The sequence below is a fragment of the Rhinopithecus roxellana genome, chromosome 7 (assembly GCF_007565055.1).
Source record: "Rhinopithecus roxellana isolate Shanxi Qingling chromosome 7, ASM756505v1, whole genome shotgun sequence".
NCBI classification, from domain to species: domain Eukaryota; kingdom Metazoa; phylum Chordata; class Mammalia; order Primates; family Cercopithecidae; genus Rhinopithecus; species Rhinopithecus roxellana.
This window is the reverse complement of record NC_044555.1, coordinates 146,930,699-146,947,543: the sequence shown is the minus strand read 5'-3', so window position 1 is coordinate 146,947,543 and position 16,845 is coordinate 146,930,699. Positions and strand designations below refer to the sequence as shown.

General features: G+C 39.7%; 1 protein-coding gene across 6 annotated transcripts in view; it reads right to left on the bottom strand.

The window, feature by feature from the left end:
- The window catches only part of DIAPH2 (diaphanous related formin 2), a 923,693-nt gene that overhangs the window by 340,196 nt on the left and 566,652 nt on the right, over positions 1–16,845 (bottom strand). For all 6 annotated transcript variants that reach the window (XM_030934028.1, XM_030934026.1, XM_030934029.1 and 3 more), the window contains one exon: positions 14,565–14,689. In XM_030934028.1, coding sequence (XP_030789888.1) covers positions 14,565–14,689 — 125 coding nt within the window. The remainder of the gene's footprint in view (positions 1–14,564; positions 14,690–16,845) is intronic.

Here is a 16,845-nt window from a genome sequence, read left to right as displayed (position 1 = left end):
TGTCACTACTTCCAGCCAAAGAGTTCTACTTGATGTTTTCTCAGATTTTTGATCTTTTCTTTGAGACAGAGTCCCATGCTATCACACAGGCTGGATTGCAGTGGCAGGATCTTGGCTCACTGCAACCTCCATCTCCTGGGTTCCAGTGATTCTCCTGCCTCAGCCTCTTGAGTAGCTGGGACTACAGGCATATGCCACCATGCCTGGGTAATTTTTGTATTTTTAGTAGAGACGGGTTTTCACCATGTTGACCAGGCTGGTCTCGAACTCCTGACCTCAGGTGATTTGCCTGCCTTGGCCACCTAAGTGCTGGGATTACAGATGTGAGCCATCACACCCGGCCTACATTTATTATCTTTATTGACCCTGAGTCTCGGTGTCTGGACTGTAACTCTCCATAAAACTTTCCCCCAAATCTTCAGTCAGAAGTGATCTTCCTTCCACTGCTCTGAACTTCTAAGACAATGTATGTGAACACTCAACACAGACAGAAAACCTCTATTGATATCCTAGGTTTCATTATTTTATAGAATGAAATTACCATCACGTATATGGCATTTATTATACCCATGTCGTCTTATAATCACTTGGGTATGGTGTTGATTCTGTTTTCTAATTTACTTGTTTCTGAAATGAAAAGTCCATGTTTTACTCATTTTTGTATACCTCACAGTCTTAATGCTTTGTACACAAGGTAAATTCTGGCATTAAAGAATGCTTAAATATATGTGTGGGGAAAGGGAGCTATAATAAAGAGCAGAAGGCAAACCTTGTGTGAATTATGTTCTGATATCTGAAAGTTTAGGCAGATATGTTGGATGACCTAACACATATGTGCCATCATATGGCATCTCAATGCATATTACAATTAATTATTTTTAATACACTCTGTGAATTTAAGCTATTTAACCCAATAATATGGGGATCACTGACAAAACATAGTAATATAAAAATCCTGGCTGGGCATGATGGCTCATGCCTGTAATCCCAGCACTTTGGGAGGCTGAGGCGGGCAGATCACCTGAGGTCAGGAGTCTAAGACCAGCCTGACTAACATGGAGAAACCCTGTCTCTACTAAAAATACAAAATTAGCTAGGCATGGTAGTGCATGCCTGTAATCCCAGCTACTTGGGAGGCTGAGGCAGGAGAATGGCTTGAACCCAGGAGGTGGAGGTTGTGGTGAGCTGAGATGATGCCATTGTACTACAGCTTGGGCAACAAGAGCAAAACTCCATTAAAAAAAAAAAAAAATCCTGTTTTTTTTTGTTTTGTTTTGTTTGTTTGTTTGTTTGTTTTTGAGACGGAGTCTTGCTCTGTCACCCAGGTTGGAGTGCAGTGGCACAATCTCGGCTCACTGCAAGCTCCACCTCCAGAGTTCACGCCATTCTCCTGCCTCAGCCTCCCAAGTAGCTGGGACTACAGGCGCCCGCCACCACGCCCAGCTAATTTTTTGTATTTTCAGTAGAGACGGGGGTTTCACCGTGTTAGCCAGAATGGTCTCGATCTCCTGACTTCGTGATCTGTCCGCCTCGGCCCCCCAAAGTGCTGGGATTACATGCGTGAGGCACCACGCCCGGCCAAAAAAATCCTGTTTTTAAACGTTCAAAGGTCTATAATGCCTATGTTGACTGTTCATTTCAAATCTTAAATTCTGAATTCCTCTTTAACCTAATCCTAGAATTTTTCAATTTAGGCAATTTCCTGGAATGCAAAATACCGTTATACATTAATCTAATACAGATATAATTAGTGAGGGGTTTGTGCTTGTTTAAATAAGGACATTAAACGAATTTCAAAGTTAACCAGAATCACATTTTGGATGACCTATGAGAAGACATAGCAAAATATTTTGTAATTATGACCTTAAAGTTAAATGTCTGTAAAAGGCAAATCATGCATTATTTCATTCACCAGACATGTTTGAGCCCTACAAAGTGCCAGGCACTGGGAATAGAAAAGACGATCACCACAAAACCAACATAGCAAACTTGTGCATACAGTGAGCTTACATTTCATTAGGAGTTGAAAGCCACCTCCTCCATGAAGCTGCATGACACCACAATATCCCCTGCACTGTTAACTCTTAATGCATTTATAACAGTGCCATATACATTTTATTAATCATCATCCTTTTAGCCACGGATTTCTCATATGGATGGACTTAGCTAAATGTTAAGCTCCTTTAGAGCCAAGAGAATACTTTGTACTTCATTTTAATGCTTCAGTTCCATGGCATCTAGCATAGTGTTAGGAACTGCAGTAGCTACTTAAAATACATATCCTGGATAGATAAAAACATGGAAATAAACTTATTTGGGAACCTAGAGAAATTGTTGGTACACACAGTTCTTACTTAATTATCCATGTTAAGAGAGACGGTGGCTGGGCGCGGTGGCTCAAGCCTGTAATCCCAGCACTTTGGGAGGCCGAGACGGGCGGATCACAAGGTCAGGAGATAGAGACCATCCTGGCTAACACGGTGAAACCCCATCTCTACTAACAAATACAAAAATCTAGCCGGGCGAGGTGGCGGGCGCCTGTAGTCCCAGCTACTCGGGAGGCTGAGGCAGGAGAATGGCGTAAACCCGGGAGGCGGAGCTTGCAGTGAGCTGAGATCGGGCCACTGTACTCCAGCCTGGGCAACAGAGCCAGACTCTGTCTCAAAAAAAAAAAAAAAAAAAAAAAAAAAAAAAAAAAAAAAAAAAAAAAAGACGGTTAATTCAAAATAAAGGATAATATACAAGTTGTTCCCATTTGGCTTCGGAATGCATTTCCATCTTTAACTTTTCATTTGGGTCTCTTGGATGGACTGAGAATACATTTCCAACAAAATAATAAAGTTGCAACGTTCATTCCCAATCGTGGCCAAAGCCAGAATGCTGTCTCTCTGGCCAAAAAGATTTTGGGAAGATGGTAAGGAATATCGAAAATGTCTATTGCATTTTTAGCCTCCATTATACTCAGCAATTAAATCACATTGTATTGTTTATTGCTATCTTCTGTCAGTTTTACCTCTCTGAATACATTCTTCCTTGAAAACAGGGAACATATCTTAATCTTATTATCAGTTTTTTTGAGGCAGAGTCTTGCTCTGTCTCCCAGGCTAGAGTGCAGTGGCATAATCTCGGCTCACTGCAACCTCCACCTCCGGGGTCAAGCGGTTCTCCTGCCTCAGCCTCCCAAGTAGCTGGGACTACAGGTGCGCACCACCACGCCTGGCTAATTTTTGTATTTTTAGTAGAGACAGGGTTTCACCATCTTGGCCAGGCTGGTCTTGAACTCCTCACCTCAGGTGATCCACCCACCTTAGCCTCCCAAAGTGCTGGGATTACAGGCATGAGCCACTGCGCCTGGCCCCTTAATCTTGTTTTATACGTGTCATAGCATATAGAATGTCATCATTCATAGAGTATGCAAGAATTTTCAAACTCTTATTACTCCATCTTCCTCTTTCCTATCAAAGTGAAAAAAGTAAAGAATCAAAATTTAACACTGAACATCTGGATATTCCTTGAATAATGAGGTGTCAGCATCCTGCTTATTCTACAAGCATTCACTACATTTTGAAAAATATGCCCTTTATTGGTCTACATACAAAAAGCAAAGTTAGCTAGAACTTAAAAATGTTTTAAAAGTTAGATAAAATGAAATTGGAAAAAAAGAGACCTTTTTTCTTTCTTTTTTTTTTTTTTTAAAACAAATAACATTTCTTTTTTTTTTTAACAAATAACATTTTCCTTGGGGGATAGAATTATTTCCTATCTGTACGGTTTAGGGGAGAATGATACATAAATGACAATTTTAAATGGTTATTCTGTTTTACAAAGCATTTTCCATTTTGCAAAGCATGTTAAAAGTCACTCTATTATACCTAATTTTAATAACAATTTATGTGAAGTAGGCAAGCCAAGTATTATTTTTTCAATTTTATGACTGGGTAAACAGTCTTTCCTAAGATCACAAATATCAAGGCTAGAGCTTAACTCAGTGGATACCCAGTCCAAATATCTTTTCATTCACATGGATTAAGTAAAATACTTGGCATCTGAAAGAACATTAAAGTTTGAAAGTACTTTTATATATAGGTTCTGAGTCAAGCCTATGATAAAGGCATCTAGAGATCAGTAATTGAACAGAGTTGCTGTGCACAAATTTGATAATGTCTTAGCAGATATGAAAAGCCACTTACTAGATATTTGCTTCTGATAAGGTAAAGAGGGTTGTTACCGTTACCTCTCTGAACCATTGTCAACTCAGTTACTCATGCCCTTTGTCTCCTCAGCCAACATCAGTTTGTGACTAGGTCCTATTCTCCTCACTGATGATCTCTGCAAAGCTTGTCTATAATGCCTTTTAAAATTTTTCATTGATTTTTCCATTCTTGCCATTAGTGAATCCCTTAGCCTTAAATAAGTAGCTGAGATACGATCCTCTCAAATTGATTACAGTTCTATAAATATAGGTCTTACTAGGTATATATAGTATATATACAATACTATTAAAATTCAATTAGATAATTTTCAGTAATGTCATAATTTTTTCCATTCTTCACTTCATTAATTAATTCAGACAATGTACATTATTATCCTATCTTACATTTGCAACATAAAAGAGAGCATGATTACATGATTATTAAACAATGATTTCATATACTTTTTTGTAATTTTTTTTTTTCAGTCTTCATCTCGTAAAGCAATTTAAAACCAGAAGAAAGGCCAGGTGTGGTGGCTCATGCCTGTAATCCCAACACTTTGGGAGGCTGAGGCGGGAGGATGGAGACCAGCCTGGCTAATATGGTGAAACCCCTTCTCTACTAAAAATACAAAAATTAGCCAGGCATGGTGGCACGTGCCTGTAGTCCCAGCTACTCGGGAGGCTGAGGCAGGAGAATCACTTGAACCCTGGAGGCAGAGGTTGCAGTGAGCCAACATGGCACCACTGCACTCCAGCCTGGGTGACAGAACGAATGTCCATCTCAAATAAACAAACAAACAAATAAAACAGAAGAAAAGAAAAGGGAATATTGAATGAAAAACCAAGTTTACTTGCCATAATTTTCATAAGCTATATGTCAAACACATCCTAACTAGAAATAAGTAAACAGACTTTTATTATACAAAAAGATACTGATATATTTTTCTGCATCATGAAAACAGTACATGATTGAGATTTTGCACCAGAGTATATTACTTGAGGAATTATACTAACATCACTATTATTACCTACATGTAAACTATGTATGCTTAACATACCACATGTGGCCTTCGTAATTGAAAAGTTTTACCAAATTTTAAACAAAAGCAAAGAAAACAAATCTACAGATTCACTGGTATGATATCCAATTTATAATCTTATAAATAGCAAAATGGCTTTATATCTATGAATAGACATGTGCATATGCTACATGTTCTTTATGTGCATATGCACACAAAAAACCATATTCATATTGGGTAATTTATTCTTTCAAGCTTCTTTTTTGTATTCTTTCTACTCAGTATGAATAAATCCCATAGAAAGGTTTTTACATCTTTTAAAACTTAGCTTCTGGTGAGAGCGATTAGAATGTGTCAGGCTGAGGGTACATTAACTCTTTCAGACAAATTAAGTTCCGTTTTATGTTCTGAAAAAGATGATTTCCCGTATGAGTCTCTTGTGGCCTGAAAGGGTTTATGCATCCTTTAACTGAGCAATATATTCTCTTCTCACCATTAGCATCATGCACCAAATGTCTATCAATTCCCTGAACAAAGTTTGAAAAATGTAGCTCATAGTCTATGTAATTTCAGGCTGAATTTCAAGCAAGCAAAACTCTTCAAAGAGAAAATTTTTGTGCTAACAGACCCTTAAAAATATGCTCCATTCAGACAGGGTCTTAGAATTTGTTAAGACATCTAAATTCTTAGATTTCTATCTTAGAATTTGTTAAGACATAATTTTCAAATAGCTGCATTTTAAATCAAGATATGATAAAAGAATAACATTTGAAACATGTTAGACTCCTTTCTTTTTTTTTTTTTTTTTTTTTTTTTTTTTTTTTTTTTTTTTTTTTTGAGAAGGAGTCTCGCTCTGTCACCCAGGCTGGAGTGGCCAGATCTCAGCTCTCTGCAAACTCCGCCTCCCGGGTTTACGCCATTCTCCTGCCTCAGCCTCCCGAGTAGCTGGGACTACAGGCGCCCGCCACCTCGCCCGGCTAGTTTTTTGTATTTTTTTAGTAGAGACGGGGTTTCACCGTATTAGCCAGGATGGTCTCGATCTCCTGACCTCGTGATCCGCCCGCCTCGGCCTCCCAAAGTGCTGGGATTACAGGCTTGAGCCACTGCGCCCGGCCGACTCCTTTCTTCTGCTAAACTGAGGCTACGCCAGAAAAACAAGCTAATGTTCTGTTTACTGGCCATAATGTTCAGTTTTATATTAATTATTATACAATAAACTCTAACCTATTTAAATAAACATTTATTAAGCACTTGACTTTCCATAAAGCATTGTTATAGGCTTGTTGTAAAGTACTCAAAATATGAACCAGAATCTGTATCTGAAAAGAGTACATAAACCAGTATGCAGGCCGGGCGCAGTGGCTCAAGCCTGTAATCCCTGCACTTTGGGAGGTCGAGACGGGCGGATCACGAGGTCAGGAGATCGAGACCATCCTGGCTAACACAGTGAAACCCCGTCTCTACTAAAAAACACAAAAAACTAGCTGGGCGAGGTGGCGGGTGCCTGTAGTCCCAGCTACTCGGGAGGCTGAGGCAGGAGAATGGCGTAAACCCGGGAGGCGGAGCTTGCAGTGAGCTGAGATCCAGCCACGGCACTCCAGCCTGGGCGACAGAGCGAGACTCCGTCTCAAAAAAAAAAAAAAAACCAGTATGCAAAACAGATATGTACATGAACAGAGTATAGGCAAACCAGCAAGTACAATAATCAAAGTATTAAAATATTATAAAAATACAGGGAACAGGGAAATTAATTTTGATTGCTATGATTAGGGAAGGCTTTCTGGAGGAGATGGTGTAAGTGAGCAGCTACAATTTTTTTTGTTGTTGTTGAGACGGAGTCTCGCTCTGTGGCCCAGGCTGGAGTGCAGTGGCGTGATCTCGGCTCACTGCAAGTTCCACCTCCCGGGTTCACGCCATTCTCCTGCCTCAGCCTCCCGAGTAGCTGGGATTACAGGTGCCTGCCACCACGCCCGGCTAATTTTGTTTTGTATATTTTAGTAGAGACGGGGTTTCACGGTGTTAGCCAGGATGGCCTCGATCTCCTGACCTCGTGATCCACCTGCCTCGGCCTCCCAAAGTGCTGGGATTACAGGCGTGAGTCACCGTGCCCGGCCTGTGAGCAGCTAATTTTTAAATCAGTTTACAATCCTTTCAAAAAGAACATTTTTTTTTCCCATTTGAGAGAGATTGAAAAGGAAGCAAAAAACGTTTCACAGGGAACAAATGTAGAACTTACCTCAGATTTTCAAACAGGTCTAACCTCGGAGGCAGCACATTACCGGTAGGAAGCACAAGGTTTAATGTCGGAAAGACCAAAACTGGAATTCTGACCCTCATGAACCACACATATTACCTATGTGATCTCCTGCACATGGTTGAACCTCTATAGCCTCAATTTTCTCACATTTAAAATAAAGTTAAGGCTGGGCGCAGTGGCTCACGCCTGTAATCCCAGCACTTTGGGAGGCCGCAGCGGGTGGATCACAAGGTCAGGAGTTCGAGACCAGCTGGGTCAATACGGTGAAACCCCGTCTCTACTAAAAATACAAATACAAAAATTAGTCAGGTGTGGTGTGCACCTGTAGTCCCAGCTACTTGGGAGGCTGAGGCAGGAGAATCGCTTCAACCCCGGATTGAGATACTGCATTCCAGCCTGGGCGATAGAGCGAGACTCCATCTCAAAAATAAAATAAAATGAAATAGGCTGGGCGCGGTGGCTCATGCCTGTAATCCCAGCACTTTGGGAGACCATCCTGGCTAACACGGTGAAACCCCGTCTCTACTAAAAACTACAAAAAACTAGCCAGGTGTGGTGGTGGTGCCTGTAGTCCTAGCTACCCGGGAGGCTGACGCAGGAGAATGGCGTGAACTCGGGAGGCGGAGCTTGAAGTGAGCTGAGATCGCGCCACTGCACTCCAGCCTGGGTGACAGAGCAAGAATCCGTCTCAAAATAAATAAATAAATAAATAAATAGCACTCTTTTCCGCTTTTTTTTTTGTTTGTTTTTTGTTTTTTCGGGGTTTTGCTCTTTTTGCCGTCCAGGCTGGAGTACAATGATGCAATCTCAGCTCATTGCAACCTCCACCTACCAGGTTCAAGTGATTCTCCTGCCTTAGCCTCCTGAGTAGCTGGGATTATAGGCTTGTGCCACCATGCCTGGCTAATTTTGTTTTTTTTGTTTGTTTGTTTTCTTCTTTTTTGAGACGGAGTCTCACTCTGTCGCCCAGGCGGGAGTGCAGTGGCCGGATCTCAGCTCACTGCAAGCTCCGCCTCCCGGGTTTATGCCATTCTCCTGCCTCAGCCTCCCGAGTAGCTGGGACTACAGGCACCCGCCACCTCGTCCGGCTATTTTTTTTTTTTTTTTGTATTTTTTAGTAGAGACGGGGTTTCACCGTGTTAGCCAGGATGGTCTTGATCTCCTGACCTCGTGATCCGCCCGTCTCGGCCTCCCAAAGTGCTGGGATTACAGGCTTGAGCCACCGCGCCCAGCCAATTTTGTTTTTTTTTTTAGTAGAGATGGGGTTTTACCATGTTGGCCAGGCTGGTCTTGAACTCCTTAGCTCAGGTGATCCACCCGCCTCAGCCTCCCAAAGTGCTGAGATTACAGGTGTGAGCCACTGCACCTGGCCCCCCTTTCTAAAACAATTTGCTTCTCAATGTATGCATTATCTGTATTACTGACCATGCCCCCTTTTAAATCCTGTACCCACTTCTCTCTGAACAGTCTCATAAAAAAATGTTTGCTTTGAACTTCCTAATTTTCTGCATTTGAGAGGAACAGGCAGTGAGGGTAAGGAGAGAGTCAGAGGTGATGAACTTCCCCCCTCCAGCCTACTCTGAAGTTCTCAATTTTTCTTTAGGTGCCAGAAAATGACCTGAATTACTACGTTCATTAAAAACAAAACAAAACTAACAGCTTTGCTCTTGAGGGTCGTTTTTACTTTCATTTTTGTTTGGTCAATTTTATATGACACTTGCTTTACAAAGTGTGGATTATCATCTTCCTGAAACCTGTTACTGGCATGTTCTCAAAGGTGATCAATGTCACTGGTGGTTCTGTGAGTTTTTTCATCTACTTAAAAATTATTCTCTTAATAAATAAAGGTGGAATACAATTAACATAATGGCAGTGAAGACCCCAAATCTGTTTTGAATTATCTGGAAAGGATAATGTGCCTCCTCAGTAACTTGATTTGTAACCACTTCAAATGACTTCCCTCATACTATGAGGAAATCCCTCATAGTATGAGGTGTTGATAATTAGTTGACAGGATGTTAATGTCATTAACATTCTGTCAGCTCTTCCTGTCAATGCGTTAATGGTGACCCTGCTGCTCAGTCACTCTCTGTCCTCCGGATGGGGAAATGACTTAGCCAGCAGTCAATCAAAGAGCTAAGCTGATTTTGGGCAACAGAAAGCCCTACCATTGACAAAATCTCTGCAAGTAAATGTGGTAAGGAATTTGTCAACTGGCTATAAACAGTAAGGTCAACATTGTGGTTGATGTGCTTTTTTAGATAGTTTAAGATGTTAAGAATGGACCACAACACATATTTAAAAGTCTAAGAAGCCCTCTTTTAAGAATAGGTTTCTTTTCTGACAGAAAAAGCAAGGATTAGTAAGTAAAAATGATGCTTTGACTTTTTAAAAAAAGTAAAGTGTTGGGGTTCAGAGCACAATATCTGGAAGTATGCTACCTTGGCATGCTGAATACTTTGAGCTGAAGGACACCAGGAGGACCACAGAAGCAAGCAAGAAGGTGTCTCTGAACTTATCCCTCCCTCCTTCCTACCTTCCTTTGTCTCCTGAAGCAAGTCAAAGAAACTAGAATTCCTCTCCCTTGAAACAAGCCATAAAACCTAGGAAGATCACTTTTTAAAGTCTTTCTATGTGAAAAAGACTTTCACATAGGCTGGGCGCAGTGACTCGAGCCTGTAATCCCAGCACTTTGGGAGGCTGAGGCGGGCTGATCACCTGAGGTCAGGAGTTTGAGACCAGCCTGGCTAACATGGTGAAACCCCTTCTCTACTAAAAATACAACATTAGCTGGGCATGGTGGCGTGTGCCTGTATTCCCAGCTACTCGGGAGGCTGAGGCAGGAGAATCGCTTGAACCCTGGAGGTGGAGGTTGTAGTGAGCCGGGATCACGCCACTGCACTCTAGCCTGGGTTACAGAGTGAGACTCCGTCTCCAAAAAAAAAAAAAAAAAAAAAAAAAAAAAAAAAAAAAAAAAAAAAAAAAAAAACAAGACCTTCACATGACAGGCGTCTTTTCCCCATACCTGGGGGAAGACTGTCATACAGAGATACAGAAAATAATCTGAACCAGTCTTGATGAGTTCCCTCCAACTTATTACCATTAGATCATATCCTTTTATCCACCAGTCATACCAAGGGAGGAGACCATCCCTCATATTGTCTTATGCCCACTTTCTACCTCCAAAGAAAGAAAAAGTAAAAACTAAAAGGCAGAAATGAAATCCACAACCAGACAGCTCGGCGCCACACCCTGGTACTGGTAGTTAAAGATCGACCCCTGACCTAATCAGTTATGTTATCTATAGATTACAGGCATTGAATAGAAAAGCACTGTGAAAATCCCTATCCTGGCCGGGCGCGGTGGCTCAAGCCTGTAATCCCAGCCCTTTGGGGGGCCGAGACGGGCGGATCACGAGGTCCGGAGATCGAGGCCATCCTGGCTAACATGGTGAAACCCCGTCTCTACTAAAAAATACAAAAAAAAAACTAGCCGGGCGAGGTGGCGGGCACCTGTAGTCCCAGCTACTAGGGAGGCTGAGGCAGGAGAATGGCATAAACCCGGGAGGCAGAGCTTGCAGTGAGCTGAGATCCGGCCACTGCACTCCAGCCTGGGCGACAGAGAGAGACTCCGTCTCAAAAAAAAAAGAAAGAAAGAAAGAAAGAAAGAAAGAAAATCCCCATCCTGTTTTGTTCTGATCTAATTACCGGTGCATGCAGCCCCCAGTCACGTATCCCCGGCTTGCTCAATTGATCATGACCCTCTCACGTGTACCCTGTTAGAGTTGTGAGCCCTTAAAAGGGACAGGAATTGCTCACTCGGGAGCTCGGCTCTTGAGACAGAAGTCTTGCCGATGCCCCCGGCCGAATAAACCCCTTCCTTCTTTAACTCAGTGTCTGAGGAGTTTTGTCTACAGCTCATCCTGCTACAATACTTCTGCACAACTGCCCATAAAATACATGGTTTTTCCCTGTTTCTTTGAGTCTTCATTTATGGAGGTTTCTGTGTCACATAAAACTCACATTAAATAAATTTGTATGCTTTGCTCTTGTTAATATTGTATTATAGGGTGTCAGCCATGAACCTTAGAATGGGTCAAGAAACATTGATTTTTCTCTCCCATACCATCTAATTTTTTCTGAGTCAGAACAAGCAACCAGTTTTGGGTATAGAAAGGAAGAAAGAGGTGATGCGTTTCATTTTAAAGCCATTGGCCCCAGCAGGCTAGAAATAGCCTTGGAAAAGTTTTTGTTTGTTTGTTTTTGTTTTTTGCCTATTTTTTTTCTGATATTTACTTGTGGAGCTGTGGATCCTCTTTCCTAAAACTGATTATACTTTACAGCATGCTCTATAAAGCTGATTCAATGATACTCACATTTGTGAGATTTATATGAAGAAAAGTTTTATAACTATAAGCACAGCCTAACACTATTTGACAGTATCATTTTGAAGTGCTAACTAAAAGCAAGGGCTTGGACTAGATGATCTTCATTGTCTCTAGCTATAATACTGTGTAATTCAACACACATTTACTGAGTGCCTACATTGTGCTAGGTGGTAGGCACTGTGGTGGGCATATAGTAATTAACAAACCATACATAATCTCTCCCATGGGGACAGCAAGACAGAGAACATACACATGTCAGACTGTCAGCAGCCTGAGGTCAAGTTTTCTATCATCTTGTGTACTGTTCAATTTTCATGCCTGGCAACGTCTAGCATATTGTAAGTGTTCAATCAAAATTGGGAAAGAGTAAGGGTAAATATAGGGTGCTCCAGGACATAGGCTGACTTGGAGATTTGAAGATTCAACCTGCATATTCAGTTGCCCTGAAGCCATCATGCCATTGCTGCTAACTATAGCACTGTTGCTATTCTGAAGTCCAAAGGCATATGAGTGCTTTTCAGCTTGTGAACTCAGTCCTCATAGAGAGATTACTGTTAAAGTAGCTAAAGTTACTTTCCATGGAAACTACTCCCATACTTGTGCCCCTAATTATTCAATTTAAAGGGCCAGTGACTTGAAGCAATACAATGTATTGGCACTGGATGGAAACATTGGAAAGATCATCCAGTACAAAGGATCTTATACTAGAAACGGAATCATGGTTCTATTTTTAAAACAGGATCAAGTATCTCACAATAAAATATCTTTCTCTTTTAGCATTGCCAGGAGGGTAAAAACATATATATATTAGGTAGGCACTAGAACTCATATACATACATATAATGATTATGCATTTTGTTTGTCTCTTTCTAGAAGATAGAAACACTCAATGGGTGACCAAGAAGTCTTTCAAAGGAAGAATAACTTAAGCCACAGTTTTATCATTATAATCCATTAATTCATAGTTTTTAACCAACCCAAGTCAATATTCTAATTTTTTCTCTGAAATAAATTGCTGTGTATTTTATTTTGTTTCTTTAAAAAATATGATATGCAAAGTAACAGCCCCATACATTTTAATACAGTTTTCAATCCCCTTGCGGACAAAGAGTCACACTTTAGTGCCACTTAAATGAAGAAAAACCATTCATCTGTAACACACAGATACAGAAGGCTCTGGATTTTCATTTTAAAGTGCTTAATTACCTGCATAAAGAGAGAAATAAAATAAGGAGTCCAGGCCAAGTTCACGAGGGTTTGAAATTACTTTTCTTTTTCTAAATGAGCAACAAAGACTCAATGTTGCAAGCTGTTGTGTGGCTATAAGCCAACAGTAGAAGAAAATGTTCAAAAGAAAAAGGGGATCAGGAATTAAATTCAAATATAAGGCAAGAACCAAAATCGAAAGGTGAAAAAGGAAGTGGTGTTTCCAGGCACAGGACAATATAACATATTTGAAACAAAAAATGTAATCACCAACAAAGTGAAACCTTCATATTAAGTATCCCAACGTGGCCAGTAATGCAACTCAAGGTTATTTTTGGGGATTCCCTGCCTCCAATCACTCACAAACTTATGTTGCCAATATTTGTATTCATGAAGGTACTCAGAATCACTAAAGGACCATACAAAACACAGTATTCATTAATGAACCAAAACACTGAGAGTTAAAAATTTTTTTTTACATAAATCTAAATTGCCATTCTTAAGTAATTCAAGTTCAGCACTGTAACTTCCAAGTTGGGCAAACAATAAAGCATATCAGAAAAGAAAAAGGCAATAGATTTAACCTTGAAACAAGGTGACTGCCAAATAGTTGTTGAAGGAATTTACTTATTATCAGATAAAGAATTTACAGTATTTATTCCCTCTAGAGATATAAAATGGTGAATCAATCTGCAGTTCAAGATATTTATTTAAACCCAGAGGAGGAGGATATGGCTTTAAGTTTTAAAAACTAAAATAGAAAATTATATAAAAAAATCAGTTCTAACGTAGTTTATCTTTAGACACCAGATTTAACATTAAACAATTCAAGCTAAATGCTATTTCTCAAGTTTTCCTTTTGTATATTTTTATGATTTATATTAATATACTGCTATAAACTAGAAGTTACAAAAAATGTTTATTTAACAAGAAATGTTTAATGTTATACAGATATCTACTATAATTTATGTAAATATATCATCTACTGATCAATTCGTCTATCCATCCAACCATGCATCCATTTATTCTTCACAGTCCTTTCAGTCTAGTGATATTAGTTATCCTCTTATTGTCCTTGAAAATGCACACATGCCCTCAGAAAATGTATACACACCAAAAAAAAAAAAAAAAAAAAAAAATCAGCCAAAAAAAACCTTCTGTTGATCATTTACTTTAAACATTTGGTTATATAAGAATATTCTGTTTTGTTTTGTTTAGGTTTCATCAAGCCTCTTAAGACTTACCTTGCATATCCTGTGGGCTTTCAAAGGGAATTCTTCTTTGAGAAATGGCATTTTAAAAAAAGCTAATTGTTCCCTTGCCTACTGGTTGAAGACATCATGAAACAAAATTTATGCTACTAATAGAAAAACAGCATATACACAAATTCATCCAGATGGTGTGAAAAGACTAGTAAATCTAGAACTAACCACACAGTTAGTAAACAGACAGACATAAAGACTAAAAACTAGACAAAATGCTTAAATAAATAAAGGATATGGTCATCTTTTCCACAAACTTATCGTGTTGATTTTCTGCTTGGGGGAATTTCTTGATGTCACGTTCCAGATGAACAATTTGTTGTTCCATTGATGCAAGGTTGCTCTTGAGAATTTGAGCTGAAACTAAAGAACAATGTGCAAAGGATTTAGAATACTTTACCAGGTGTTCCACAAAACATCTAAAAGGAGACATTATCAGTTAAAGTCTTTTTTAAAAAAAAATGTGGGAAATAGTTCCATGAAGTCAACTCACATTTTTCTGAATTACTGCTCATAAAAATTCTACTCTCCATGAAATAAATGAAAATGTGTAATATAATATACCAAATCATCATGTTTAATATGGGAATGTCATCATTTTACTCAGCCATTAGTTCAAATGAATCCATTTCAATTTAAATTTATTGATGGAATTCCTAATATTTCATTCTTTAAAATCTAATTTGAAGATTAAAGAAAAACTAAGGTTCAAAGAGATGTTATTAATGCATGTTCTTAGCTCTATAAATGATTTAAGGTTAAATTATATAAAAGGATCAAATATTTTTCTTTTGTAGAAATATCCTGATTTTTATAAACCAATGTCTATGGTAAAAGTTCCCATCTCTAGTACTTTTCAAAGAGAAGTGAAAAATAACTGTTGATACAGAAAGATGATTTAGAGCAAACCCCAGCAAATACAAATGAACGTACATACTCACAAAGATTCAGCCTGCCCTCAAACACTATCATTAGTTGCTGTAATTACCCCTAACATTCTCTGCACCTTCCTTTTCTCTCACTGACAAGTACTAATTTTAAGTGATTGTATTCAAACTGCTCCTAAATACAAGCACATTTTTCAGATCTGTCAGGAGACTGTCTTTTTACCGAGTAATTTTTTTTTAACTTGCAACTATTTTATAGATACTCTATTGCTGCATAACTGCCAATTATGTATGAAAACACTTCTATCAATATCAACAGCATTTGGCAAGATTCTAGCTGCAAAGATGAGGTAAGTGTTATAATTTGATAGATTGCCCGTGACATTGGTTTTTAAATCCTGGCCTCTGAAATACTGTTATTTTCATTAAAGGACCATGAAACATAAATAGAAAAATACTATGATTCTTTCTTTTTTTTTTTGAGACGGAGTCTCGCTCTGTCGCCCAGGCTGGAGTGCAGTGGCCGGATCTCAGCTCACTGCAAGCTCCGCCTCCCGGGTTTATACCATTCTCCTGCCTCAGCCTCCCGAGTAGCTGGGACTACAGGCGCCCGCCACCTCGCCCGGTTAGTTTTTTGTATTTTTTAGTAGAGACGGGGTTTCGCCGTGTGAGCCAGGATGGTCTTGATCTCCTGACCTCATGATCCACCCGTCTCGGCCTCCCAAAGAGCTGGGATTACAGGCTTGAGACACTGGCCCGGACTTTCTTATTTTTAAGCAAAGTTAGTCTTATGCAGAGACATATCAGCATTACAATGAAAAATTCAAGAGACTGCCAAAATCAACCCCTTGGCAAATTTCAGCCAAACTGTTCAGATACAAATTCATCATGTTGACGGGCACGTCTTTACAACTCAATGAGGAGAAAACACCTTAAATATACATGGAAGTTCAAGAGACTAAAAAATCAAACACCAACACTAAAGACTACTTTTTTTTCTATTAATCTGTCAGTTTAAATAGCTCTGTCCAATTTAGTTCCATTTGTTTATATCTGACAAGCTTGGAAATTATTCTTTATTGCAGAAGAGGGTTTTATCAAAAATTTCATAATGGTTCACCAATCATTGCTTGCTTTATTTAAAGGATGAGTTTGCTATGGAAGAAATAATTCTCTCTGATTTTAAAATTGAATTATTTCGGCCGGGCGCGGTGGCTCAAGCCTGTAATCCCAGCACTTTGGGAGGCCGAGACGGGCGGATCACGAGGTCAGGAGGTCGAGACCATCCTGGCTAACACGGTGAAACCTTGTCTCTACTAAAAAAATACAAAAAACGAGCCGGGCGTGGCGGCGGGTGCCCGTAGTCCCAGCTACTGGGGAGGCTGAGACAGGAGAATGGCGTAAACCCGGGAGGCGGAGCTTGCAGTGAGCTGAGATCCGGCCACTGCACTCCAGCCTGGGCGACAGAGCGAGACTCCGTCTCAAAAAAAAAAAGAAAAGAAAAAAAAGAAAAAAAAGAATTATTTCACTTAGGTTTCTGTGCTATATTCTAATTATTCAAAAGGTTTCTCCTTTCCCACTTGGTTGATTGAAAAAGTGAAGACAGGCCAAGTGCGGTGGCCCACGCCTCTA